The 26,477-nt window shown below is 48.6% G+C and overlaps 2 protein-coding genes across 8 annotated transcripts; one reads left to right on the top strand and one right to left on the bottom strand.

Annotated features, from left to right (window-relative positions):
* Window positions 1-801: 801 nt before the first annotated feature.
* TRAF3IP3 (TRAF3 interacting protein 3) lies at window positions 802-23,084 on the top strand. 4 transcript variants are annotated; one of them, XM_081121679.1, is made up of 17 exons: window positions 802-1,048; window positions 3,332-3,451; window positions 4,507-4,909; window positions 6,730-6,877; window positions 7,025-7,088; window positions 7,340-7,364; window positions 7,631-7,660; window positions 7,754-7,849; window positions 14,370-14,441; window positions 16,375-16,515; window positions 16,628-16,765; window positions 17,960-18,095; window positions 18,665-18,727; window positions 20,123-20,182; window positions 21,270-21,406; window positions 22,076-22,189; window positions 22,829-23,084. In XM_081121679.1, exons 3-17 carry the CDS (start codon window positions 4,565-4,567, stop codon window positions 22,919-22,921), a joined length of 1,662 nt encoding a protein of 553 aa, XP_080977805.1. In that variant the 5' UTR covers window positions 802-1,048; window positions 3,332-3,451; window positions 4,507-4,564; the 3' UTR covers window positions 22,922-23,084. The 4 variants fall into 4 exon arrangements, with proteins under 4 accessions (XP_080977805.1, XP_080977807.1, XP_080977806.1 ...); XM_081121681.1 differs by lacking the exon at window positions 3,332-3,451 and having other exon boundaries at window positions 805-1,048; XM_081121680.1 differs by lacking the exon at window positions 802-1,048 and having other exon boundaries at window positions 3,253-3,451.
* On the bottom strand, window positions 23,085-25,628 carry LOC308549234 (UPF0739 protein C1orf74 homolog). Of its 4 annotated transcripts, none has more exons than XR_013997733.1 (2): window positions 25,358-25,628; window positions 23,085-24,819 (listed from the first exon to the last, which is right to left on the bottom strand). XR_013997733.1 is itself a non-coding variant. In XM_081121683.1 (2 exons), exon 2 carries the CDS (start codon window positions 24,743-24,745, stop codon window positions 23,936-23,938), a length of 810 nt encoding a protein of 269 aa, XP_080977809.1. In that variant the 5' UTR covers window positions 24,746-24,819; window positions 25,524-25,612; the 3' UTR covers window positions 23,093-23,935. The 4 variants fall into 4 exon arrangements, 2 of the variants coding, with proteins under 2 accessions (XP_080977809.1, XP_080977810.1); XM_081121683.1 differs by having other exon boundaries at window positions 23,093-24,819; window positions 25,524-25,612; XM_081121684.1 differs by lacking the exon at window positions 25,358-25,628 and adding an exon at window positions 24,961-25,039 and having other exon boundaries at window positions 23,093-24,819.
* Between the last annotated feature and the right edge of the window lie 849 nt (window positions 25,629-26,477).

Genomic DNA, 26,477 nt, shown 5'->3' with positions numbered 1-26,477 from the left:
TTAATTAAAAAAAAAAGTCTTATGTGCCTCACATGTGTCAAGCCTTAGAATTCATAGGTACCAAATAAATCACCCAACCATGTACTGAGTGTGCCTTTCAGACAAGGTGAATTGCACAAGGTTACAAAGCTACTTGGTTAACTTGTCGCAGTCCAGTTCCCTTTCCACTGTTTTAACCTAAAGTTCTGGGGAATTTCCTGACTATATCATTTGTAATGGTTTCTTTATAACGCACACAGATCAGTTCATTTTAGTTTTTCCCCAAACATTCCAGTCTATTGACTAGAAAATATATTTATAAGATTCTGACTGCTATTGCTCCCTTCATTACCCAGCCACCCACCTTTTCTCTCTCTCTCTCTCTCCCTCTCTCTCTCTCTCTCTCTCACACACACACACACACACACACACAGACACACCATTGCTTCAGAAAGGAGCAAATTCAAAGCTGGCCTCATCCCAGAATTATGAAGAAGACACCAGTACTTCAGAAGAGCAAAAGCTCTACAATACCAGGACTGGGAAGAGGTAACTAAAAGAAAGAGAAAATTGAAAACCTGCACCGAGAATATCTCTTCTAGGCCAAAAAGACACTTTTCCTCTCATCGAAATTACAAGAATTGAGTCCAACACAGAGACCCATCCTTGTCTATTCTTGGAAAGGGATCTTAACTTGAAACTGTCCAAGAGCTCAAACCAATCCAATAGCAAGAGAAAGGGTGGCTGGGGTGCCCGCAGATAGGAGGAGCCCCTGAGCCCGGCCCTGGAGGCCTCAAGGGTTCAGGGGCCCACTCAGATTGTGCCAGAGAGCAAGAGAGAGGAACTGGGGTGAGCAGGCGCTGTGGCTTTGTCTGTTTCCTGTTTCGGCAAGGCTTCTGTGCAAGGAGAAACAGTACCAAGAAGGGAAATGCTAAGGGGACCCAGAGCCATGGATTGAGAGCTCCACTTTACTCAGCTGCTATCTCGCCCCATCTGAAGCCAGAGCCAAGATCTGCCCGGGAGCTGGAAGACCTTTCTGAGCTGCTTGGGTTGGAGCCTGGGACCTGAGGTAACTGAAAAGGCGGATGTTTTGTGTTCAGGTTGGGGTCCTCCGACTCGGGTGGAACAGAAGACCCTGCATCCTCTGAGCTTCCCGGTCTGAAGGGGGAGACTCGGGAGCGGATGGTGGAGTTTAAGAGTGCTGGGTGTTGGGCAACCAGGAAAGCACCCCGTGTTGGTTTCCAGAGCCACGGGCCCCAGCACGGCTCCACCGCTCCTCCCCTCCATCCATTAGATTAAACTAGGAGTGAGTCAAATGACAGGGTTCAGGCTACCCAGTGACAGGGGCGTAAATTAGATGAACGTTTACAGTTCCCTTCAGAGCAGGGATCACCCCAAACAAGAAGCTGCCTTCGCAGCGCCGTAGGTGTAGGCCCTTCTGTCCTTGGCTCACACCGAGCTCTGGGCCAGGAAGGCCAGACCCACGCAGGAGGCCGGTCACTCAGGAAGTGGGAGCAGAGGCCCGGAGTGGCAGCACCCGGATGTCTCCCTCTGGCAGTGAGGCTGTTCCCAGCCAGGCCCACGTCTCCCCCGAGCTCCACTGGGCCCTGTCATGCTGCCAAGGGGTGCCCCACAGATGCCAGAAAGCCCAGGCTGTGGCCCAGTGACCTGTCTTTGAACCACACAGGGGCCAGTTCCTTTTTCTTCTCCAGCCAGTCCCTGTCAGTCAGTGTCCCTCATGGTTTCTTGTGTGCAAGCAAATCAGAAAAGTCAAGCTGTCCCAGAGAGCTGGGCGTGATTCCACTCAGCCATCCACACCAGGTCCCACCGGGTGCGAGGGCCTGGGGGCCGGGAGTGCTCCCTTCTCTAAGGAGCCGTTTCAGCCCATCTCCCCACTTGGGTAACAAGCTCCAGCCTCTGCCCCAGGAAGCAGAGGGGGACTAGTGCGGACAGCCTGGCGGAGTCCAGAGCCCTTCCCTCAGCCTCGGGCTGCTCCCCACGGCCCGTTCCTCTTCACAGCAGGAAGGCAGGGGATTCTTCACAAGCAGGGATCTGCCTCCTCTACCAGCCTGTGCACTGCCTGGAGCCAAACAGGGTGGGGACCTCGCACCCCACATTTAATGGTGGAGTGCAGGCAGGCTGGGCACCAGTTCTTCACCCCCATCTCTTCTCTGCCTTTCTGCCCGGCCTAATCGAGAAGGTGGTTGTGTCCAGACCACAGAGAAGTCCCTTCTTTTTCTGGCCCAAACCCACAAGCCAGATGATCCAGAGTAATAAATACAATGACATCCCTGGACCAGCACCCCCTCTGAGGGATAAACAGTGCCCTCCAAAGAGAAACGGGGTGGGGGGACTGGAGGGCAGGACATGCTTGGTCCTGGGAACACTAGGCTAGCTCGGGGCCTATGTCTTACAGCACCACATCTTTAATATCCACAATCCGCAAGGCAGGGATAATAATAATCATAGTTTATCCTTATTATTACAAAAAGCTGATAGTTATTGTGTGCTATGTGCCAGATGCTTTTTATCTCATAACCTTATGAGATAGGCTCCTATTTTATAAATGAGGAAACTGAGGTTTAGGGATGTTTAAAAGTAAGTGTCAGAGCCAGGACTTGAAGCCACACTGTCTGAGCCCAGAGCCAGGGCTCCTGCCTCCCCCATCCATGGCAGAAAAGCCAGGGGCTATGCACAGGATGCCACAGCATAGATTCCGGACATGGAGTTCACCTGCCCATAGTCCCAGTCTCCTCCATGCAGTCATTTATAACCTAATATGAATGGGCTTCTCGGATCCTTGTCTAAGTTTTTAAATAAAGAAAGTGGCAGGTGGGACGTCAGGGGATCCGTACAGAGTGAAGAGAAAAGCCTAAAGAAAGGTGAGAGCCAGCCAGGGATGAGATGATAGAACATATATGACAGCAACTCACAGCTCTGCTTGGAGTCGGCCTTGCCCAGGCCAGACTATGCCCCTCCAAGACCCAGGCAATTGAGAGGGTGCAGAGCTCAGTCACATAAGACCCCTCTCAGGGAGTGAGACTACCCACCCATGGCCCCAGGAATGAGCAGTATGATCACAGAGAGAGCAAGAGTCCTGCGGAGAATTCCAGACTGAGCCAGATGGGCAGCAAAGTTCCAATGAAGGAGCAGAGACTCTGCTACCTGTTGAGTCTGTTTGGCCTGTAAATAAACCCGAGGGGCCAGAGCTGGAAAAACACTGCTGTTGGTGAGATGGAGGAACCCTCTCTGACCTACCCAGGAACTGAGGTTCCCAGGGTGTTGGGTAATAAGGTTGTGGGACCAAGACGAGAAGCAGCAGCTGTAAGGGGAGTTCCTCTTCCTTCCTCAGTCACTCCCGTGATCGGTGGAGGCACAGAATTTCCAATGCTCAAGATCCAGCTCCGCCAAGTCCAGCCCCAACTCAGCCAAGCTATCAGAGGTTCTAGGAGAAGAAACAAATTTGCAGAAGGTAGGTGAGGGGGTGTAGGAGAGAGGAAGGAGAGCACAGAGAAGGGAGAAAGATTTGGGGGTTATGTGAGCAGCACATAGGGCCACATAAAGGGGCCACAAAGCAGGCCTCTACAGGAATGCCTGGGGACTTCAGGTTATTATTTTCTTTTGTTTCTGTTTCGTTTTTGTTTGTGATGACCTTATTGAGATATACTAGGTGTGGCTGCTGGTTTTGATGGCACAGTCTGTGTCTGGGCCAAGGAAAACAGACTTGACACCGTATTTAGCTCTGACAGGAAGGTGATTAAAAAAAAAAATGGAACCTCAGCTCAGAGAATTATTGAGCTGGAAACTCTGAAATGGGTTTTGTCAGCACTGGGCCTGTGGCAGGTGCTTGGCCAATACTGATTTGGGTTGATCTACAGCTGAGAGTCAGGGCTCCGGCCTGGGCTGAGAGTGGGGTGCCAATGGACCAATGTGAGGACATCATGATTGGGGGAATTAGGGTGGGGATTCCACCACCACCCCTCCCCCCCAGAACATGCCCAGGACCAAACTCACAAACTGGTTGCTAAAGGCTAAGAAGAAAGCAGTGGGTGCTGGTCTCAGGACTGGCCACACCTCTCCAGGCCTTGAAAAGAGTCACTCACCCTCTAGAAACAACCTGGGCCAAGAGAGCAGTAGATGCTGGCTTTTCCTTTAGATCTGGGAACAGGGAGCCAATTCCACTGGTTCTCCAGAAGTCCCTGGAGAATGAACATATCCCTGCCATCCAAAAGGTGACACGCTCATGATGACTTTTACCCATTATTTCTCATGGTCCCCTGACTAGGAGGCAGGGTGAGATGTTCGGTCGATGAAGAAGTGACCCCCAGAAAGACCTTTCCACGTTGCAGGGGGGGAGACAAAGGCCAGAGAAAAGCAGAAATTAGCAGAGACTGGACCCCGGAGTCCTGACCCCGTGTGACATCATCACCTCCTGAGTGTTCAGCCCACGCGTATATGCTCTTTCTGCCCCCTTGTCTCTGCCCATCTCCTGACCCCTCCCTTCTCCTCCCTCTTGGCATTTGGCAGATCCCAGCAGCTATTCCAGGACCTGGAAGCCAAGCACAACAGGTGCTCGGAGCTCATCATGATCAGCCCGGACCCCAGGCCTTCCGGCGGCCTGGCCCGGGGGGCCGAGAGCTACGAGGCCAAGTACGAGCGCCGGCAGGAGACGCGGGAGAGCCGCCGCTGCCGCCCCAACAGGACCACCTGCCGCCAGGCGGGGAGGGCGCTGGGCACCCCGCAGAGAGAACAGCTCCGGAGGGCCCGGCAACAGCAGTTCCTCAGGAGGAGGAACCTGGAGGCAGAGGAGAGAGACACAGCACAGGGCCCCCCGGACAGGGAGCCAGGGCTCTCCGGGAGGCCGGGCCAGGCCTCCGACCTCAAGAAGCCCTTGCCTTGGGCCAACGGGATTCCTTCCCCCAGACAGCAGGTGGGCCACGTCTAGGGACACGTTGCTCTGTTGGGGGATGGGTGGGCTCAAGGTCACTAAAAAGTGATTTAAATTGAGTCCCTTCTTCCTCAGTCATATAGTAAAGTCCCCCTTAGCCACTGATTCATTCAGAGATTTTTGTTGTGTTTTTTTGCTTGTCTGTTTAGCTATTTTTTATTTTGCACTTGCCTTATAGGAGAGAAAAAATAATTTTAAAAACAATTCCACTGCTAATTCCTAGTATCAGTTCAGATTTAGGCAATCTACATATCTTCTACAGCATTCATTCATCCATCATTCAACAAGTATTTATTGAATGCTTGTGTGCCAGGTACCCTGGCCAGTCTTCTTGATGTGCCTCTCGAAACACACACACACACACACACACACACACACACATCCTCTACTCTTCTGCGAGCTGTTGCACCCACCTTCTCTCTTTCTCTTGGGCCATTCTAATTCTACTAAATTCACCCAGCTAAGGCCTCATCTGGCCCAGAAAGCCTTCCCTCGCTTCTCCAGGCCACCTCTGTTCTCTGTGGTTCTTATGAGGTTATTAATCCTCTGAGATTAAGTAACGATTAAATAACCCATTAGTCTGGCCTGGGAGGAAGCCGTGTGGGCAAAAGAAACAGGGTATGTCAAAATGACCTCAGCCAGCAAACTATCTGTGTCTTCCTGTGGCTGTTGCGAGCATGCTGACAGCAGGGGTGGGGCCACTGCATTCCCTAGAAACGCCTAGCATTGTGCCCTGTGCTCTGTGGATCTGTTGTCCACAGTAGGAAGCGCTGTTCAGAAAAATGATCCTCAAGCCCAGCTGTAAAATAAAACCAACTGTGTACTTTCTAAGGCAAGAAAGCTTCTGAACACTTTTGTTGAAAAAAATTTAAGGAGAAAAAGATCAGGCCCTGGCTGGTATGGCTCAGTTGGTTGAGCATAGTGCCGTGCACCGAAAGGTCACTGGTTCGATTCCCATTCAGGGCACAAACCCAGATTTGTGAGTTCGATCCCCAGACAGGGTGCATATGGGAGGCAACTGATCGATATTTCTCTCTCCCATTGATGTTTTTCTCTTTCCCTCTCCCTCTCTCTTCATCTCTCTCTAAAATCTATTTTTTAAAAAAAAGGTCCAGAAACACAATTAACTAAAGAATTCCTACTGAGCCTATCAGTTATCTAAAGTTTTATCGAGACTGAGACAGTCTGCATGATTAAACACCACAGGCATTTCTCGGCCTCTGAGTGTTATGTTACAAGCATAGAATTTTTGAATGTGTAAGAAGAAAATATAAAAAGCGCAGACTAAATTGTGACAACTACTATTATACCCCTCCCTGCAACTCCCTAGTTTACCTTTTCTTCAAGCACACCTCAGAGATATTCCAGCTATTTCTAAGAGGAAGGAAGCCATCTCTAGAATATAGGAGGGACCTTAATGTTTATCTACTTCGAACTCATTACACAGGAGACCGAGACCTGGAAAAGGCAGGCTCTGATCCCAGATCCCCTCAACCCCGACTGGGGCCAGTTCACTTTCCATATCACCATGCTGGCTGTATAAGTGGCCAAGACCAAACAAGGTAGCTCAGGATTCTAGAGAGCATAATTGGAGACAAGCCCAGCTCCTGGTTTCCTGGCTTGAGGAGGGCCATTCCTGCCAGCTGGAACGAGAGCGAATAACCTTGTAGCTTTGGAGTCTTGAAGGGGTTACTTTGGTCCTCTGGGCCTGAAACTTGATCACTGGTTCATCTTTCTGCAGTCAGCTGGAGAATCCTGTCCTAGTGACTCTGGGCTTCCAGCATGCCCCACTTGCTTTCCAGGTGTCAGGGACCAGCTCTGAGGTCTTTCCAACCCAGCATCATCCTCTCTCAGGCGTCTGGAGGGATCTGGCTGATCACCTCCCCTCCCAGGCTGGGGGCCTTCCACCTCAGGACTTTCCCATCAAGAAGCCACCCAAACACCACCGTGGTAAGAGCAGAGCCTCCCTCCCTCACTGGGGCCTGCGGAGAATCCTGCCGAGTCAGTCCCAGCTCGCTGGCAGAGGAGAGTCCTTGCCCCCCCCTTCCCCCACTTCTTCCTCCCTGGTTCTGAATCACCCGATCCTCCATCTCTCAGGCACTCAGACAAAAGCCAGAGAGGCACAACCAACAGTTAAGAATGATGCCAGTCAGCAAACCAAGTGAGTGCCTTTCATGTTCCTGACCCAGCTCCCTCACATCCCATCCATTCCTCTCCTCTAAGCTTTACTTGAATACCCTCACCCAGTGTGTAAGCAACACGGTGAATTTCCATGTCCACCTTAATTAAAAAAGAGGAAGAGCGTCCCACCTTACTGACTTTTCAGAAGAGACTAGAGTCAGCCCACCGCCTCCTGACGTGCTACTTTCTTTGCTCCATTGTCATTTCTGTTTTTATTTCTTCTCTCCCCAGTTATGGAGTTGCAGTTCTAGATAAGGTAAGAAAATCCTTATCTTGGAGGGGCGACTCATGGTAGATAAGCTGCTCCAAACTCTGATGTTCTGGGATTCCATGATAAACTCAGCTGGGATGGAGGGGCCCCTTCCCCCTGGAGGAGCACAGCCATGAGGGGCTGGAGGGACTCTTTCTGCACCAAGGGGAGGGAAAAAGTTTACTGTGCGCAAGTCAGTCCCGGCTCTGGTTGCATGTTCCAGGGCTCCAGGAGAACCAGTCTTCTTGACTACCCTTTTCCTTCCTCTGTAGGAAATCATCCAGCTTTCCGAGTACCTCAAAGTAAGTAACATGTGAACTCTCCCCTCAGCTCCTCCATCCGTCTACTCCTTTCTCCTCCAGGTTAATCTCACCCTCTTGCATTCTGCCCCCCAGGAGGCCCTACAAAGGGAGCTGGTTCTAAAACAGAAAATGGTGATTCTCCAAGACCTACTGTCCACCCTGATCCGGGCCTCTGACAGTTCTTGGAAGGTAAGGGAAATGAAACCTTTGTTTGAACAAAGCTCGTGGGCTTCTAAGTCTGCCTGTGTCATTCTGTTTTCCATGTCACCCCAGCAAGAGGAGGGGTTTTTCTCACTACTGAAGAGGCAGGAGGTAGGGAGTGATGCTAAGAGCTAGAAGGGAAACAGTGAAGACCTAGAGGTCACAGTAGATATGTGGGACGGCTCGGCTAAACCCAGGGTCATCAGCTGAGGGCTACGCTGCTGCACACCCAGGGAGGACCCAGACCCAAAAGGGGTAAGAATCCCCAAATTTTAATTTGTTGGAAGAAAAGAATGAAGATCCAAGTACAGTTAATAGGACTAACTGTGGTAAATGTCAATTATTTTTGTATGGGATTCATGCCAGCATGAACTCCCAGCCGGCACACGCCTGCTACTCGGCCCAGGCAGGAATACGAGAGTGGGAAAGAACCTTAGAGATCATCTCATCTAACTTTCTCATTTTGCTCACGAGGAAACTGTCAGAGAGGTCAAGTGACTAACTTCAAGTCACACTGCTGGTTAGAGGCAGAACTGGAACTAAAATTCAGACCTCCTGATTTCAGTCCACTCAGTCAACAAATATTCATAGATCATGTTCTCTGTACTGAGCACTGGAAATAATGAGATTAATTAGACAGGGTTCCTGCTTTTAGAGAGCTTGTGGTTTTGTCAGGGAGACAGATGCCCAAACAATGCAGAGATATGGGACATGGAAGAAATGTTTTCAGCCCCGGCCAGTGTGGCTCAATTGGTGGAGCATCATCCTGTGCACTGAAAGGTGGCGGGTTCGATTCGCAGTCAGGGCACATGCCCGGGTTGTGGGCTGCATCCCCTGTAGGGGGCAGTGTTCCGCTCTTACATTGATGTTTCTCTCTCTCTACCTTCTTCACTCTTTAAAAAAGATCAATTAAAAGTAAATAAAAACCAAAGAACTTATATGCATATATGCATAACTCATGGACACAGATGATAGTGTGGTGAAGGCCTGAGGGAGGTGATGCGGGAACAAGGTGGAGAGGGTCAATGGAGGGAAAAAAGGGGACATCTGTAATACTTCAACAATAAAGATAATTTTTTTTAATTTTTAAAAGGAAATGTTTTCAGAATATAGTAGTATACAAGAAGAAATGAATAACTCTAGAGAAGATGAAAACCAAAGAAATATTTATAATTACATAAGTATTTTCCAAGCAAATGTTGAAGAAGGAACTATATTCTAGACAGGGGATACGGCACAGGGAAAGACTGAGAGACTTAATATAGTCTAGCACAGTGAGTCACCAACTTTTTAATCTTAGGATCCCTTTATACTCTTTAAAAAAACTTTTTGAATCTCCCAAACTTTTTATATTTATATTTTTACATTAGATTTTACCATATTAGAAATTAAAACAGGAATCTTAAAATATATATTAACCTTTTCATTTTAAAATTTTTATTTATTGATTTTAGAGAGAGAGGCAGGGAGAGATAGAGAGAGAGGGAGACAAACATGGATTTGTTGTTCCATTTAGCTATGCATTCATTGGTTGATTCTTGCATGCACCCTAACCAAGGATTGAACCTGAAACCTTGGCATATCAGGACAGCGTTCTAACCAACTGAACAACCCAGCCAGGACAAAATCTAGATTACCTTAAAATAACAATAATAAATCCATTACATGCTAACCTAAATTTTATATTTTTATTAAAAAGTAAGTGTGTTTTTAAAAAATAGTGAGAGGAGTAGCATTGCTTTAAACTTTTGCAAATCTTTTTCCTGTCTGGCTGAGCAGAAGACAGCTACTTTCCCATATCTGCTTCTGCATTCAATCTGTTGTGATGCATTGCTTTGGTTGATGCATATGAGGAAACTCATCTGTAGTTGGAAAAGGGAAGATCTCCTTTGAAAGGGTCCCAGGGATTCCCAGGGGTCCTCGGACCCCACATCGAAACCCCTAGACTAGTGTGTTTAGGGAGCAACAAGCAGCTGGACGCCGTCAGAGCATAAAGCACCAGGTGCCAAGAGAGAGCGCACACCCTCGGGGGCCTCTCTGAACATCTAGTTCACCACGTAGACAGTTTGTGCTTAAACAGAGAGAGGAAATGGGAGGTGGTGGAACCAAACTGAGATGTGAGAAAGATTTCCTAAGCTCAGCCTTCCCTCCTCACATTCGTCATTGTCCCTGGGTTTAAGTATTTGTGTTCCAGATTCCTGATTGTTAAGGAAGTCGTTTTCATCTGTAGAGTAGGAGCCTGGGGCAGACAGCTCTGCATGCCAGAAGGTTCCCAGTGCTGGACTAAACTGAGATTGTCTCACTCGCTTATTCAACGGACATTGACAAGTTCCAACTATGTGATGGGCCCTGTGCTACAGGGAAATACGAGGAGCAGGGTGTTTGCTGCTGAGGAGCTCACACTCCAGCAGGAAAGGGAGAGACATGCAATAAACAACTCTAATACAATGTGATAAAGCTATAACAGCAGCATCTACAAAGTGACACAATGAAAAGAGAAGAGAGCAATCATTCAGCCTGAGGTGGAAGAGAGTAGGTTCTAAAGGACAGGGACCATTTTAACTGGGTCCTGCAGGGTGAGTAGTTTACCGGTACAAAAGTGGGGATCATGACGGGGAAGAAAAGCAGACAGGCGGCAAAGAAACCAGAATGATTACAGGCCAAGGTATGATAAAGCATTGGGCGTAGCAGAGTGTGGCTGAAATGAAGAGATCATGTCAGATTAGTTCCAAAGATAAGACCAGAAATGACCTCAGACAGGTCTCTAGAAATATGAGGTTTAAACTTTTTCTGTTGAACATAGTAACTCAAACTTAAATCATGTACAGACTCCACTTTAGAGGGAAAACACAGATATCTCAGATCTATGAGATTGCCTGTTATCACCTGTTTGGGAAACACTGCTCCAGACAATAAGCTGGATAGCAATGGAACTGTGTTTTATTCAGGTTTAAAGTCCTACAGTGTCTGGTACATCCTTAGAAGGAGTTCAGTTAATAGTTCTGGAATTGAACTGAAAGGGAGTGATGAGATCAGTGTTTTAGAAGGTCCTCTGACAACAGCGAGGAAGGACCCTAGCTCCGGGTGGGCGCAGGCGGGTGAACACTCCTGTAATATCCTAGGTAGGGCACGATCAGAGCTTGAATGACAGCAGGCTCAGTGGAATGGGGAGGGATGTGAAGAGACATTTCTGAGGTTGGCCATGAGGCAGTTTCCCCCGCCCTCCAGCAGGCCAGCAGATGTTCCCCTGGCTGCAGGTTTCCTCCCTCCTTCATCCCACCCCTCCCTCTCCTCTCCCTCCCCTTCTCCTCCACGCTACCAACCCCGCCTCCTAGCTTCCTGTTTTCAAGAAAAATAGTCTCAGACTTCCAACGAAGACTTTTCAGTTACTTTTCCCCCAAAACAAGGCAATTCAACCTTCTATCCCTTCCATGGAAGCCTCAACTTCAATAAAAGGATAGTAAGTCTGTGGTATTTGGAGAAAATAATTGGTAGGATGTGGCCAGAACAGGGATTCTGACATTCAGCCCAGTTCAGGCCTTTATTTTTCCCATTTCGCCTCCATGATTTGAATCTCCAACTTCAAATGCAGAGATGCTCACCGCAAACTCTGTTAGGACCCCAAGGATCAGCTCCCTCCATTGCCTCCAAACTCCAAGTTGACTCTGGGCCTTTTGGAAGCGATAGGCCCTAAGGCTCCACCAGAGTCCTAAGCTGGTACAATCTTCAGAACAGTTCGGGCAGGAAAGCAAGCTCTTGGTATTGAGCAATAAAAAACAGGAGCTGGACACCAGTGGGTTTTTTAAGTTCCGCAAAGTAAAAAGGAGATCTTGAGATGACAGCTCGGAAGGGGATTGGCTGCAAGTCCCAAGACACCTCTGCTAGAGCAGAGACGAGCTGGGGGCTGGCGCTTCTGCCGTGAGGTGCTAGTGTTTCTGGAGAACAGAGGCAGGGGAGAGCCACATAGAAGCAGGAGCTGTAGCCCTCAGACCGGCACCAGGTGTGTATGGCCCCCATCTTGCTCCCTTTTCCAAATGGGGGACTGTGCTCTCTGAGCCCTGGGCTCCAGGGGTGTCATTGCCCCAAAAAGTCCACATAAGCCCTGTAACAAGTGCTTCTCCCCACATCCTATACCACTGGGCTTCATGTGGGGCAAGCTGGGGCTCAGATCAGGGAACCACATGCCCCATTTGCAACTACTTGGCTGCAACTGTCCTGCCTGCCTTGGGGAATCTGGGAAGACAGAGCTGTAGACAAGAGATTTTTTTTTTTTAACCCCAGACTTGAGTGGCCCTTTATCCCTGCTGAAGGGGGTATCCTGAATTGTATTATATTGCAAGATGAATAGAAAAGTTATCTGGGCTGTGGCTAAAGTACAGAAACAGTTGGAAGAGGTAAAACATTGAATTAAAACGATAGTAAGAACGGAGGGAGGAGCTACCCAAAAGGATAGGACACTGGGGAAAATGTAAGAATATTGCCTTGGGTTGGTCTGTTTTCTTTCCAAACTATAACAAGATAAACCTAAAACTCAGTGGGTTTCATTGCAGCCTGCATAGTAAGAGTTCAGGCAAAGGGAAGTGCTCCAAGTCAGAGGATCTAAAGAAGGAGGGAGTGGATTTCAGGATCTGTGCGTTGACAATGAGCAGGCCACTCTGGGGAATGCAGCCCTGTAACCAGTTATTCCAAAGCCCAGACAGTGGAAGCCTTTGTCTGTCTCTTTTATCCGTCCCAAAGCCCTGTGGTCATTGTACGTGCGAAATCCCTGACTCTCAGCTCTCACACGAGACCAGACGTTGTAAAAAACGTTAATAGCAGGAGACACTTTGAAAAATTATTTTTCACAAAGCCTTTTGCTTTTGCAAGCCCCAGCTGAGTAATACAGGAAGCAGAAAGGGTGGGGGCACCCCTTGGCTCCCCTGGTTAGAAGAATCAGCCAAACAAGAGAAGAACAGGAGCTGTGAGATACCACTTCCTGCCTCCCCCAGGTGCCCTGAAAGTCCCTGAAGGGGGGCAAACCCCAAAACAGTGTCCCCTCCTTTGACCCCAGGCTGTTACAGACTGGAAAACATTAGGAGGGTTGGAAATGCCTCTGAGAGGAGCCATGGTGCCTCAGGCCTGAGGAGAAATGTAATTTCCACATCTCACAAGTGTCCCATGGGGCCTGGTTGGGAAAAGCCAGAGAAAGGATATGAAAACCAGTTCATCCTCAGGAGACCCACAGCCTTTACTTTGGGAAAGGAGCTCTGGATGGCACCCTCCTCTCCCCCACCCCCTCATATACACAACCTTAAATCAAATCAGGGCTAGAAGCACAAAACCCCTACGGGGGGGGGGGGGGGGGGGGGGGACAAGTCTACAGGTGGAGGGAGGAACAAAGCAGCAAGGAGGTTGTTCGTTACTCAGCTGAAATACTGAGAAATGGAGGCACAGATCATGGCCCCTTCTGCCTGCTTGTCTCTGCCCACACCCTTGAGATTAGCATCCCTCTTGCAATGTCCAAAATGCCATTAGACAGATCCAGCTTACGAATAAGTAGAACGCAGCTTCCTGGAAAGCCCTCTGAGCCCCCCACTTCTGGCTTTCTCAAAGAATTTCTCATTTTGAGTCCTGGCCGGGGTGGGGAGGTGCCTCGGGCAGCCAGGGGAATGTGCTGGTTTGCTAGGCCTGCTGCAACCAAGTGCCAAAGGCGGAGTGGCTTAACCAACAGAAACTTATTCCCCCACAGCTCTGGAGGCTGGAAGTCTGATTAAGGTGCCGAGAGGGTTGATTTTTTCCCTAAGGTGTCTCTCCTTGGCTTGTAGGTGGCTGTCTTCTCCCCGTGTCTTCACATGGTCTCCGCTCTGTGTATCCTGATGTCCTAGTCTCCTCTTCTTATGAGGACACCAGTCATATTGGAATAGGGCCAACCCCGATGGGCTCATTTTAACTTAACTGCCTCTTTAAAGATCCTGTCTCCGAATACAGTCACATTCTGAGGCACTGGGGCTTAGGAGGCCAACTTGTGAATTGGGGGGTGTAGAGGGGGGCCACAATTCCGCCCATAACAGAGGCTAAGGGAGAGGATGTATATTCCCCCTGGGAGGGGAGACCCCTCTAATCTTCTTGGCCTGTACTTTAGAAGTGAAGGTCCACGTGCAAGACTGAGAGAGGTGAGGTGCCCAGCCAGGCAGGGGAGAGAGGAAATGAGGGAAGAGAGGACCGCTTAGGAGCTTTCCTTCGAGTGGACTTCTGCTAGGATTCCCTGAGCCATTTGATAGAGGACCTCGAGGTACAGAAAGGGCTTTGGGGGTCAGTCCGATTCTTCCTACTCCACAAAAAGAGGAAAAGATCCTCTTCTACCCCCAAATCCTTTGTCATCTTTCTTCCTCCCTACCTCTTGAAAGAGCTCAGTTTCCCAAACACCAGGCACAGACCATGTTCTAGGCGGCGGGCTGGGAATGCAGAACAAAACATTTTGTATACTGAATTTTGGCTCAAGCTCTTTTCCTTATCGCATTCGTTCCAGGGGCAGCTTAATGAAGACAAACTGAAGGGCAAACTGAGATCGTTAGAAAACCAGCTGCACACCTGTACCCAGGTAAGCATTCTGGGGAACACTTCCAGCCCAGGAACCGAGCATTGAGGTGAATGCTTGAAGCTGCGCTATGCTCTAGAATTGCCACCCGATAGAGATAGGGCGCGCATTCCTACTCCCCCAGTTCTGGCTTCCCCATTTGCACTTTGATCCCCACTTACCATATGTCCATACTCTATCTCCACCCTCCTCTCCCTTTCTCCCAGTGCGCCCTGGGACCGAAACCCAGCACCAAGCACTTTGCTAGCTCCAGGGCAACCTTGAGAATACCTGGAACTGTAGGGAGGAGCCCTTGGTAAAGACTCACACCACCCAGATAGACCTACGCAGATCCCAATTTTTAAACAGATGAGTCGAACGTTATAATGAAATTCTGCAAAATTATTTCTATTGCATGAGCAGCTTTCATCTTGTAGCAACCTGTGGGAGAATGCTGTAAGGCTGTGACTCTTGGCTTCCCTGCGACATTGTTATCCAGCTTCGGTACTCTCTTGATTGACCTGATCTTGGATTACAAGAGATAGAAAGAAACCAGCTTTCAGACTTGAGAAGTGATGCATTTCCGATAGGTGGGGACATTTCAGATGATACTGAGGTGGAGCAGGAAGACTGCTCCTATCTGGAATTAGGGGGATAACGTGGACCTGGCCACACAGTTAGAGTCTTGCAGAAGAGTTTATTTAGTCTACAGATTTGCTGATGATCCACAACTTTAAATTTTCAGTATGACCTCTTTTGTCAGACAAGAACATAGGCCCATTCACATTTAAATCCAAATTTTCAGATGATTCCAAAGCTAAATGGGAATGATTTCATATTGATCCCTAAAGTTGCATTATCTAGGTTACTGCTTACCCAATGGGTAATCCAGAATTGACAATAAAAGCTACCTGTGTTCCCTAAAATCACAGGGCATAAAGATGAAAGACATGGGGACCTGGCTGGGGGGCTCAGTTGATTGGAGCATCAACCCATACACCAAAAGGTTGCAGGTAGAATGGAAAGATAGACACACACAGGGGGCACTATGTGAACACTGAAAAAAGCTAACTAACCCATAATGAGTTAGGGAGTGGGGGTAAGATTTATCAGAACTTACACGGTTCTTGGGCTGAATCTTGAGCATGAGTAGAAGTTAACCAAGTGAAAAGGGTGGGTAAGGATACTCTAGGCAGAAGCAGCTCCATGGGCAAAGGCAGAGGCCAGACAGCACAGTGCTTAGGGAATCTGCAGGCAGTTCAGCTGGGTGGAGACAGCATAGAATGAAAGTCTGGGCCTATTAAGTAGGAACCATGCGAAGGAGTTTTGACCTGATCCTTAGAACACTGGGAATCCACTGAGAGGCTGAAGCAGGTTGTGACATGATCAGATTTGCATTTTAGAAAGAACCTTGTAGCTGTGGGTCTGAACGAGTTTGAAGGGAGGCAAGTCTTAAAGATAAGGAGACTATTGCATTAATCCGTATAATAGTATTAGAGTCTGAACTAAGGGATAGAGGAGACAGGTGTGAGCTGTAAAGGAGGTTGACTTGACAAAGGTCAGTGACCAACTGAATACTGGGAGAAGGTAAGAGAGAAATCAAGGTGGCTCCCTGGCTTAGGGCTTGGGAGATTGGCTGGTCACTGAGATAAGGGAAACCCAAGAGAAAGGAGCAGATTTAGAAAGATGGTTTCTCTTTGGAATTGTTGGATTTCAAGTGCCTGTGGTAGGCCTAGGGCACAATGCCCAGCAGGTCAAGGGCCCTGTTTGTTATCTCCACTCACCTTTCACATCACCTGAGGGACTTTCCCTGCTCACCTCTAGCCTAGAAGAAAAGCTCCACCAGATTATTGGTATCTCTGCCCTGCAGGCAAATTCTTTTCATTTCTGTATCCCAGCTCAGGATTTGGCACACAGAAACTCAGTGTGTATTTGTTGAATTGCATCAAATTTACAGAAATATTCCCCTTGGGGAATGAAAAAGGTACTAATGGAGATGGAAGACCAGAAGAACAGCTATGAGCAGAAAGCCAAGGAGTCCCTGCAGAAAGTGCTGGAGGAGAAAATGAGCGCAGAGCAGCAACTGCAGAGCACGCAGGTGCGGGAATGCGGCGTGGTACTTGGAACTGGGGACCCATGGCAGCTCTGGGAGCCAGCTGCACAACTCCAGGGAACCCCCAGGTACCACCCTCTCCCTTGATCTCCCTCAGCGATCCCTGGCTCTGGCTGAGCAGAAGTGTGAAGAGTGGAGGAGCCAGTACGAGGCTCTGAAGGAGGACTGGAGGACCCTGGGGACCCAGCACAGAGAACTGGAGAGCCAGCTCCATGTGCTCCAGTCCAAACTGCAGGTACCAGGCCCTGGAGGTGGGGAGGCGGGAGAGGAGGCAGGGTTTAGGGGAAGGAGGGTTGGTGACAGCAGTGATGAGTGAAGCTGCTCCTGGGCTGGGGGCCCCAAAGGAAGCTGAGAGCATCTGGCTTTCAGTTCCTCACTCTCTGCCCACTTTGTACCAGACCCACTGTTTTGGCTCTGAAATCTAATTTTGAGTTTAGCGAGGACGTCTGCACTGCCAATGCAAACAAACTAAGGGTTCACTGGAATGACACCATCCAAATGCAAAGGGCTGAAATAGTCATCGGCCTACTGTCATATCCCAACCCACCCTCTGCACCCCATCCGCATACAGCATCCAGTTGAGAAATGCCCACTACTGGCACAGAACAAAGGTCACTAGTTTACTTTAGGTTGAGTATGAAGTAACACATCCTGCCACATCCTTGGCATTCTCAAGGGTTCCATCATTTCTGATCTGCGTTACCTAGGAAAAGCTAACTAACCCCCTAAGCCTGTTTCCTCATCTCTAAAATGAGGATAATAACAGTAGCTGTATCATAGGATTGCTGTGAGGGTTCAGTGATGTGATCCATGTCTCTACGTGTCTCTACACTTAGCACAATGCCTGGTACATATAACCCCTCAATAAATACTAGCTTTTTTTCATAGATTTTTCTTACTTGGTTTGGAATTTTGAGGACCCACGTCAAAAATCTATCTAAGTTTACTGAAGCAGGGATCTGGATACAGTTCATTTGATAAGAGGGTGTCTTATCGAAGGAGTGAACCTCGCTGGCCACTGCATTGCATCCGTATCTCAATCACCTACAAGGCAACTCTTATAAATCTTTTTCTTGTTAACCTTAATTCTTTGTGGAAAATGACACTACCAAAAGAAAACTGATAGTGCTAGAATGAAAGGTAAAGATACAGTGATGACAACTGGAAAATGATGTCGGGGTACTTTTTCATTTGGGCATTTACCAAATGAGTCCCTTATGAGTATCAAAAATCTAACCCAGTGTTTGTAATAAGAGGAATAGAGCAGAGCACAGGGAAGAATTTTTTTAACTTCCCTATTTTTCTATTTCCCTAGTAGTCCCATCTCCAAAATTTACAATTTTCTATCATTTTCCTCTCCCGTGGGATCTGCCCCTACCCTCCACTAGAGCACTGACCTGCCTCTGGGCCGCCCCTCTCCCCCCTGCAGGGAGCAGACAGCAGAGACTTCCAGATGAACCAGGCTCTGCGGCTTCTGGAGAATGAGCACCAGGAGCTGCAGGCCAAGATCGAATGCCTGCAGGGAGACAGAGACCTGAGCAGCTCGGATACCCAGCACCTGCAAGGTACCCTTCTCCTTGGGGGCCTCTGAGTGGGCCCAGAGAAAGCAGCTGGGCGAAGAAAAAGGCTTCATGCAGCCTTTCATTTGGTTGGTTGGTTGGCTCTAAGATTCCATTTTACCTTAAGGGAAAGGCAGGGCTGTTTTGATCATCCAGTGCTGAAAATTAATTCTGCGGCACTGGAGAATCTGGTAGTATCAGCTCTTCTCCAGCCCATCCCTCTGGGCCGGACCACAGCTGCTCCACATGTGTCACATGTGTCAAGGTAGCATTCCTGGTTTGAAAGGGAAAGGTCAGCGGAAAGGTCTCCATCCCAGCCTCTGCGGTCAGCTGAGAGGACCACACTGCGGGCAAATACACCACTTAATTCAACCCCACTTGTTGATGCAAGTGGCATCCAAGGTGCTTCGGTTCTGGTTTACCTCGTCCCCCTGGGGCAAGTAGAAGGAAGAACTTCCACTCACACATACCAGAGGCCATGGACAAGGCAGTGCCTGTTACGAATTTCCATCCTCGGGTGTCGAGTTCATTTGTCTTGGGTTTTTCTATTTTGGTTCATTTTATTTCATTTTTAGATCAACTAAAGAGGTCAGAGGAGGAGAAACTCACCCTGGTGACCAAAGTACAGCAGTTGCAGAGTAAGTTCCCTTTCCAGCCTCGAAAAGTGGCACAGGTGGCGTTTTGGTGTGCCCGGGGCTCCTGCCCTGTGAAAGGCAGCCAGAGGAGGGATGGGGGCCCAGTGTTTGGCATCTCCCCTACCTCTGTGCATTTTCAGGCCCTCTTCTTATGAAATGAGGTCACTTACATAGCTCTGCACAAGTTATATCTTAGCCTGTTCTTTTTCCTGTTTTTCTCTTCCCATGCCAATGACAACCACCTGCATTTCTCCTAGAACTACAGATTTTAAGTGTTTTCTAAAGTAGTTTTGTATATTCTTATTATGTACATGAATATGCCATAGACCTTGTTACTAGGAATGGTTCAGAAAATAAGCTCACACTATGCCTCAGATGTCCCTTTTTCCCCCATTGATCCCCTCTAACCTGCACCCCCCTAGGCCTTCACTACACTATTGTGTGTGTCCATGGGTTATGCATTTATGCATATAAGTTATTTGATTAATCTCTCCCCACCCACTTCCCCACCCCTGCCTTCCCTCTGAGATTCGACTGTCTGTTCCATGCTTCTATGTTTCTGTATCTATTCTGTAATCATGCTTTTATTTATTCAATACATATTGAGTGAGCCCCTACCAAGGGCCAGGCACTCTAGCTATACCCACCGAGGATACAGTAATGAACATAACTGACACAGTTCCTTCCCTCGTGAAGCTTACATTCTAAGTAAGCTCTAAAGTATGGAGTGTCTGTGAACAAATAAATGTGTGTCAGGTAGTGATAACTGCTATGGAGAAAAACAAAGCAGGTTAAAGGAAAATATTTGCTATTTTATACAGGGTCATCTGGGAAAGCCTTTCTTCTAAGGTAACATTTAAGAAGAGACTTAAAGACATGGTAGGAAGAGATATAAGGATGGCGTATTCATAACAGTACCACAGACTGGGTGCCTTAAAGGACAGAAATTTATTTTCTCATAGTTCCAGAGCCTAGAAAATGATTAAGACGTCAGCAAGGTTGGTTCCATCTGAGAGTTTTGAGGGAAGGATCTGTTCCAGGCTACTTTCCTTTGGTTTGTAGATGGCCGTCTTCTCCATGTGTCTCTTCACATGTCTTCCAGCTATGCATATCTGTGTCCAAATGTCCTTCTTCTTATAAGGACACCAGTCATATTAGATTAGGGCCACCCAATGTCCTATTTTAACTTGATTACCTCTGTAAAATACCTATTTCCAAAAAGGTTACAAGATGAGGTAATGGGAGTTAGGGTTTCAACATATGAATTTGGGGGAAATACAATTCAACCCATAACAGATGGAAACACCTTTAATAATTAACGTTCTGAGCAAAGTTCTGAAAAGACATTCTTTGCAGTAAATATGCTAGCACAGACAAGTTTCTCATATTTTCCAACAGGTCTGCTTCAGAGTCAATCCTTACAGCTTCAAGAGCAGGAGAAACTCTTAACAAAGAAAGGTCAGCAAATTTACTTCCACAGATTCTAAGACAATGCTCTTTCCATGCCTGCCTAGAGGCAGGGGATGGACTACATGACCTCTTGGAGTCCCATCCACTTCTGGGAGTCTGTTAGGTCAGGGATATGGGGAAGCTCTGTAAGGACTGATCACTGGCTCTGAGAATACTTTAACTAGTTAGTCTCCTATCCTGAGAGGTATGTAAACTTTGAAAAAGGATTTCTACCCTCCCTGAAAACATGTCTATGTTAAACATTTCAATAAATTGATTTGAACTCAGGATTTCATGTCCATTTTTACACTTGATTTTCCAAATCACATCCAACTTCCCAAGTCTAAACCATGTTGCATGCAACAGTCACCTCGCTCTCAGCCCCCAAAAGTTTGCTGCCTTAGCTTCCTGAGAAGAATTCATCATGTACATGGAGAGGCAAAACCTCCTCACTTATCCGCTACACATGGCCTTTTGTTTTCTCATCAGAATCACTGGGTGAAACATAAGGCAGGAATTATGATGCCCACATAGTATGGATAAGACAATGAAGGCCTACAATCAAAGACACAGCTAAGACAAGAATCCAGAATTTCCAACTCCTAGTCCAGTGCGCTCGTCATAAGACTAAGACTGCCAGGTGGCTGAAAAGCCATCTTTAATCACATGAAGATGAATTCAGGGACATGACTGCCTTCTCATGACTGAAATGAGGACAGACGGGAAAGGGGGTCATACTGAAGCATCCAGCAAACCTACCAGACAAACTAGAAAGGATGTGACTCATAACCCAAGAAACTGGATTCATAAGTGTACTCTAAAAGTATCTGGCATTAGAGAGGACTAGGGATACAAAGTAAGATGCCAACCTTGCCCTCAATGGGGCTCAAATTCCAGCTCTGTCCAGGCTAAGCAGGGTCCCAATGGGAGTTCTTTAAAAGTCAGAGAATTCCATTCCATGAGGTCTAACCAAAGACAGGCCCTCCCTTTTCCCCCTCCCCTTCCTTCCCCTCACTCCCAGGGGTTCTCTCGGTGACAGGGCCCTTCCTCAGAGGTGTGGGCCTTACCATCACTGAGAATCTGGCTGCTTTTTTAGATGAGGCTCTGTCTGTGTGGAGTCCAAAGCCCTCCCATAACGAAGTGGAGCCAGAGGGTACAGGGAAGGAAAAAGACTGGGATTTCAGAGACCAGCTGCAAAAGACGACTTTGCAGCTCCAGGCCAAGGAAAAGGAGGTGAGATGGTGAGACGGTGACCTCAGACAGTGGGGAGCTCAGCCCATAGAGATAGGGAAAACTGCTGGGAGGCATCCAGAGAGCAGGGATTCCAACATCCACATTGTGACTGGATGTCTGCAGGTATTCATTTGCCTGTAAAAAATGTTTTTGCTCTAGGGTTAACCTGTCAATCTTTTCCCATCCTTATGTATACCAACCCTTACTCATTTTGTTAGTTACCTTTTAGTAAGTCAACCTAAATTCAAACACATTTAATAAACATTAACTCCTCAAACTTTTTCCTACACTGAGTATGTTAAAACTTTATAGTCTCTTAGGTAACAAAACTCTTCCTATCTACAAATTCACAAATGCATATCCTCAGCTACTGGCAAAGAGATTTGTACTATGATCACTTCCAGGTCATTTCTTAGTGTCCCTGTTTAGAGTACTTGCACACTGTCACAAGAAAGCACTTACTTATAGAATATATAATCATTCCTGTAAATCACTTGTGTAAATGAACACATTCCAGACAAACATGGTGAAATAGTCAAAGGGCAAACTGAAATCACTAAGAAAGCCTGGGAAGGAAAGGAGGTGGTACAAATTCCAAATGAATGAAGGGGTGACTTATATGGGGACCCTCCCTTACCTGGTGATGACCTTGGTGTGTTCTCCCCTCAGTGCAGAGAACTGCATTCAGAGTTAGACAACCTCAGTGACGAGTATCTCTCCTGCCTGCGTAAGCTGCAGCACTGTCGAGAAGAGCTGAACCAAGGCCAGCAGCTGCCTCCCAGAGTAAGAGCATCGATCCTCCCATAGAGCCCTAGATGATGGTGGGACTACTCCTCCTTTAGCGAAATCTCGCAGATAAAATTTATCAGGCCATCTGAACAGCTGGCCCATCTGGCCAACATCTGACCAGCCTATCCCATTCAGCCTGGTTTATACTAACAGTATAGCAACTATGGAAAGAAACACTGGCTTATGCATCCGAGCCTAATTTTCATGGAACTCTTAAACCTAAAGGGACTTACTATTAGCTAAAGTATGAAATGGTGTTTTTTAGCCTACTGAGTGTTGTAGTGGCAAGGACGGAATGAGGAGAGAAAAGTACTAAAGACCATGAACAGAGAATAGATTTTTGCTGAGTTATTTTCCACCTTTGACTGGACATATCAGTATTTAAGTATCTGGCCCCAGCTGGCTGTGGTTTGCTGGGCCAATGATCCTGGCTTATGGGCCAATGACTACCAGTAAAGTGGTTTTATCCCAAGGGAGGTGACAGATACAGACAGTAATGTAAAAACCTTTCCCTCCTCCACCAACCCAAGATTGTTGCACTGGGCCAGAATGGGAAGGAAGATTATTTTTGCCTGTATCTTCTCCAACCAACCCACGGCTTCTTTCTCTTTTCTCCCTACCCCCCCCCCCCAGAGGCAGTGTGGTCGGTGGCTATCCATGCTGATGGTGATGGTTGCTATAGCACTGGCAGTGTTCCTGGCCAACAAGGATAGCCTGATGATCTGAATAACTTGTGACAGCTGCCTTGGGTGAAACTTCACAAGCAAGAAACTCAATAAAAAACTCAGAAGGTTTGGTTAAAGTGTGGCTTTTCCCAACTTAACTGAGATTTCTGACTTTATTATTTTTTCAATCTACTGTAAAATAAACAAATAAACTTCACTTGTCAGTCTCTGTTCCCCAGAATTCTGTTTATTCATGAACAACCCACCTATCACATCACAAATATAACACACTTGAGCATCCTGGTCTACTCTCTTTAGTCCAATTCAGTTGGAGGTACATAAACATGCTGTAAAGCCCAGTCCTGCTACTTTCTGGTGAACACTACCCAGGTACATTTACAATGCTACCATACCACACATAGTATACACGGATACACTACTTATACTCTACCTCCCTTCCTCTTCTCCACCATCTTTTTTCAAAAATAACTATTTTTTCCCATTACTTTTTTTTTTAAATCCTCACCTGAGGATATTTTTTCCATTGCTTTTCAGAGAGTGGAAGGGGGAGCGGGAGGGGGAGAGAGAGGGAGAGAGAGGGAGAGAGAGGGAGAGAGAGGGAGAGGGAGGGGGAGAGAGGAAGAGAGAGGGAAAGGGAGAGAGGGGGAAAGAGAGGGATAGAAACATCAATGTGAGAGAGACACATCAACTGTTTGCTTCCAGCACACCCTTGGCCAGAATCTAACCCGACACTCTACCTACTGAGCCAAACCAGCTAGGGCTCTATTATCATTTATCCCCTATTACCCTCCTCCACATCCATGCCCCCCACCTCAACCCCGTTCTCCACAATCTCTTTCCTTCTATCTTCTATCCAGTGAAAAAGGAATAGATAATCTAAGTCAAGAGGACTCCGTAGCAAGTATGTACTACCAAGGCTGCCACAACCAGTGCCTGGTCCCGTGCCCATCACAGGTGTGGCCAGATGCTTGGAAGTGGACCTTGAGATGATGCCTATTTGTAATCCCTGTCTTAGAGCTGAATATTTACTGAATACTTTCTACATGGGAGTTAGTCAGAGGGCCACAGCTGGCAGTGTGACTATCTCAGAGGAGATGCTGAGGTCAGCAAAGTCATTCTGAGTCCTACATCGAGTCCTAAGGTCCTTCTCCCAAGTGTTTAGAATGTCCCTCAGGGCTGGGAACAAGCTCTCTGGAACACTAAAGGAATAGAGCAAGACTGGAGGTTGACCAAGTAGCCATGAGATCCGGGCAGTGAATACCCGTAGTGGGGTCAGGGCTAAGCAGTTGCCATCTCCCTGGTTCAGGTGAAAGGTATAGGGAACAGGATAGCCCAGGAGGATCCCAAACACAGTACAGAGATTCCAGTCTGAGGAATGGAGCCTGCTGCGGGAGACTGCCAGGGACAGGTCCTTCTGCAACCCCTGCAAATGGGTGATGATCTCAGCTATGAGGGACTTCAAGTCCTGAAGCTGGTCCAGGGAGTGGATAGAAGGGTGAGGTTGGGAGCTGGAAACATCCACAAAGGTTATAGTACCAAGCAGCACCTGCTCCAGGTGCTGGCATACATGCTCAGGTCTGACAATCATGCTGTTTCCTCCAATCTCAAGGATGTGAAGTCCCTTGGTCAGGAAGCCCAGGCCCTGCAGCTCCTCAACATAGCTCTGGAGCTCTGATGCCCCTGCACCGTTGCAATCATAAAGCAGCGCTGGCTTCAGTCCCCGGGCCACAGCCAGTATCTCTCCGGCTAGGTGAAGGCAGACAGCTCGGGGCGGGCCACGTCTCTTTCCCATGCCCAGGGTCTGCTGAGCAGCTGCCACCAGCAACTGAGGACTCGGTGCTGACATGCGATCTGGAAGCAACATCCGGCATGGCCTTCTTAACTAGCCACAGTTCCCTCCCCTGGGCCACATCTCTGAGCTCCAGACACTTGAAGGGCCTAAAAACAAAGCAGGACCAGGAAATCATTAACAGCAGCCAGTGACATACATACCAGGAAATCTGCCAACGGCCTTCCCCTGAGTCTTACAGCATCTTCCAAAGGTCATTTTTGACCCTCCTTCTGCTTTGGAATGCTCACCCAGGCCAGGCAGGGTGGGGTCAGCAATGCTGCCTGATTCCTACGGTTGACGTCAGTCTCCCTCATGTGTCTTTCTGGACTTAGGGCTAGATTTATATTCTTTCTGGCTTCTTTTCTAAATGGTATCTTTTGTAAATTACTTCCTCCGAGTCAAACTGTAAGAAGTTTGGGGCAAAGAAGAGGCGAGACAGTCTCTGGCAAAATTCAGAGCATTTCACCTAAAACTGCCCTCGGAGACCGAGTTCCAGGTCCCAGAGGCACTCTTTCCGCTGCCAGGTTCCGCTTCTCTTCCCGCCGGAATGGTTCTGCGCATAGCAACCTGACTAAACCAACATGCACTAGGATGTGGGCTAACAGCCATCTCTCCCTGGGACATAAAAGTAAAGGAGTGAAATACGTGAGAATCGCAGGAGGGCGGTATTTTAACGTCTGCGGGCCGCGCCACCCCCTTCTGGCCGGCATCCGCGGACCCTCGGCGGCGGGCTCACTCCAGTCCCCACACCCTTGGCTGAGCAAGTTGTGATTTCTTAAACCAGGCAGAGGCCTCTCTCCCACACACGTACGTCCTTCTTCCACTTCCGCTGCGGGCTCGCGGGCTCAGGATCGTCTTTCTCCCGTCCCGTGGCGCCGCCACACAAGCAGCGAGCCCGGCGCTCCGCCGCCACACTGCAAATCCCGCCCACTCGGCTTCCGGTCGGCGACGTCGGCCTACTGCGCATGCCCAACGCGACTCCGACCCCGCCCTCCTGCCTTCCGTGACGTCATCCAGCCCGCTCGCGCGCCTCGCGTTAGTACCACGGGCGCCCTAGGGCAGCGCTTTCCGGCCAGACGGAAGCCGGCCCCGCCCGTTGCGTAGCAACGCGAGGGGCGGAAGTGGCCCGGGAAGGCGGGACCCGGAGGGCTGGCCGCCGGCTGCTGCGGCCGCTTGGCTTCCGGCAGCTGCCCCGCGCCACCGGGACGTCCGGAGCCGGACACGCGGTGCGAAAACACTCATTTGTGTCTGGAGAGGTGCGATTACCCCTGCAGACGAGATTTATCGCAAGACGATCGGCGGCGCGTTTTGCGGAAGCTGCACACCTGTGGGCGGTGCTGCGAAGTTCTCGGGCCTTGTTTTGTGACTTGAATTCCGAGCCGCCGGAATCCTGAAGTTGAGCGGCTCGGTTGTGCGACGCGGGCGGACAGGCGCTCCCCCGGCCCGGGCTGAGCAGGAGGGCGCCCTGGGAACAGCCGCGAGCTGGGCAGGCTGCTGGGAGGTTAGCAGAGCGCGCAGGACAAAGGCCGCCTTCGCGGAGGTCAAGCCCTAGGAATTCAATGTGCTGACTTCACGGGAGAAATGAGACGCGGAGATGCAGAGGCTTTTCGATCACTCCTTTAAGAAGAAAAAGCTATTTCGCGGAAGGGTTAGCACCTCTTCAACTACCAGCGATATGACCCATACAACAAAGGGAAAGGTTTTGAGAAACCTCGTGTCTGAGGATAGGGCCCAGATGTATTGATAATATGAGCAGGGCAGGGGC

Source organism: Miniopterus schreibersii, assembly GCF_964146895.1.
Source record: "Miniopterus schreibersii genome assembly, chromosome: 19".
NCBI lineage: Eukaryota > Metazoa > Chordata > Mammalia > Chiroptera > Miniopteridae > Miniopterus > Miniopterus schreibersii.
Note: the sequence above shows the minus strand (reverse complement) of the source record. Positions and strands in the feature narration are given on the sequence as shown.

Bases quoted from the DNA above. Each gene is read 5' to 3' on its own strand.
- TRAF3IP3 (XM_081121679.1), top strand. From the start codon at position 4,565: ATGATCAGCCCGGACCCCAGGCCTTCCGGCGGCCTGGCCCGGGGGGCC. The intron at 7,089-7,339 runs GTGAGTGCCTTT...TTCTCTCCCCAG, and splicing joins GATGCCAGTCAGCAAACCAA to TTATGGAGTTGCAGTTCTAG. The intron at 18,728-20,122 runs GTAAGTTCCCTT...ATTTTCCAACAG, and splicing joins CAAAGTACAGCAGTTGCAGA to GTCTGCTTCAGAGTCAATCC.
- LOC308549234 (XM_081121683.1), bottom strand. From the start codon at position 24,745: ATGTTGCTTCCAGATCGCATGTCAGCACCGAGTCCTCAGTTGCTGGTG.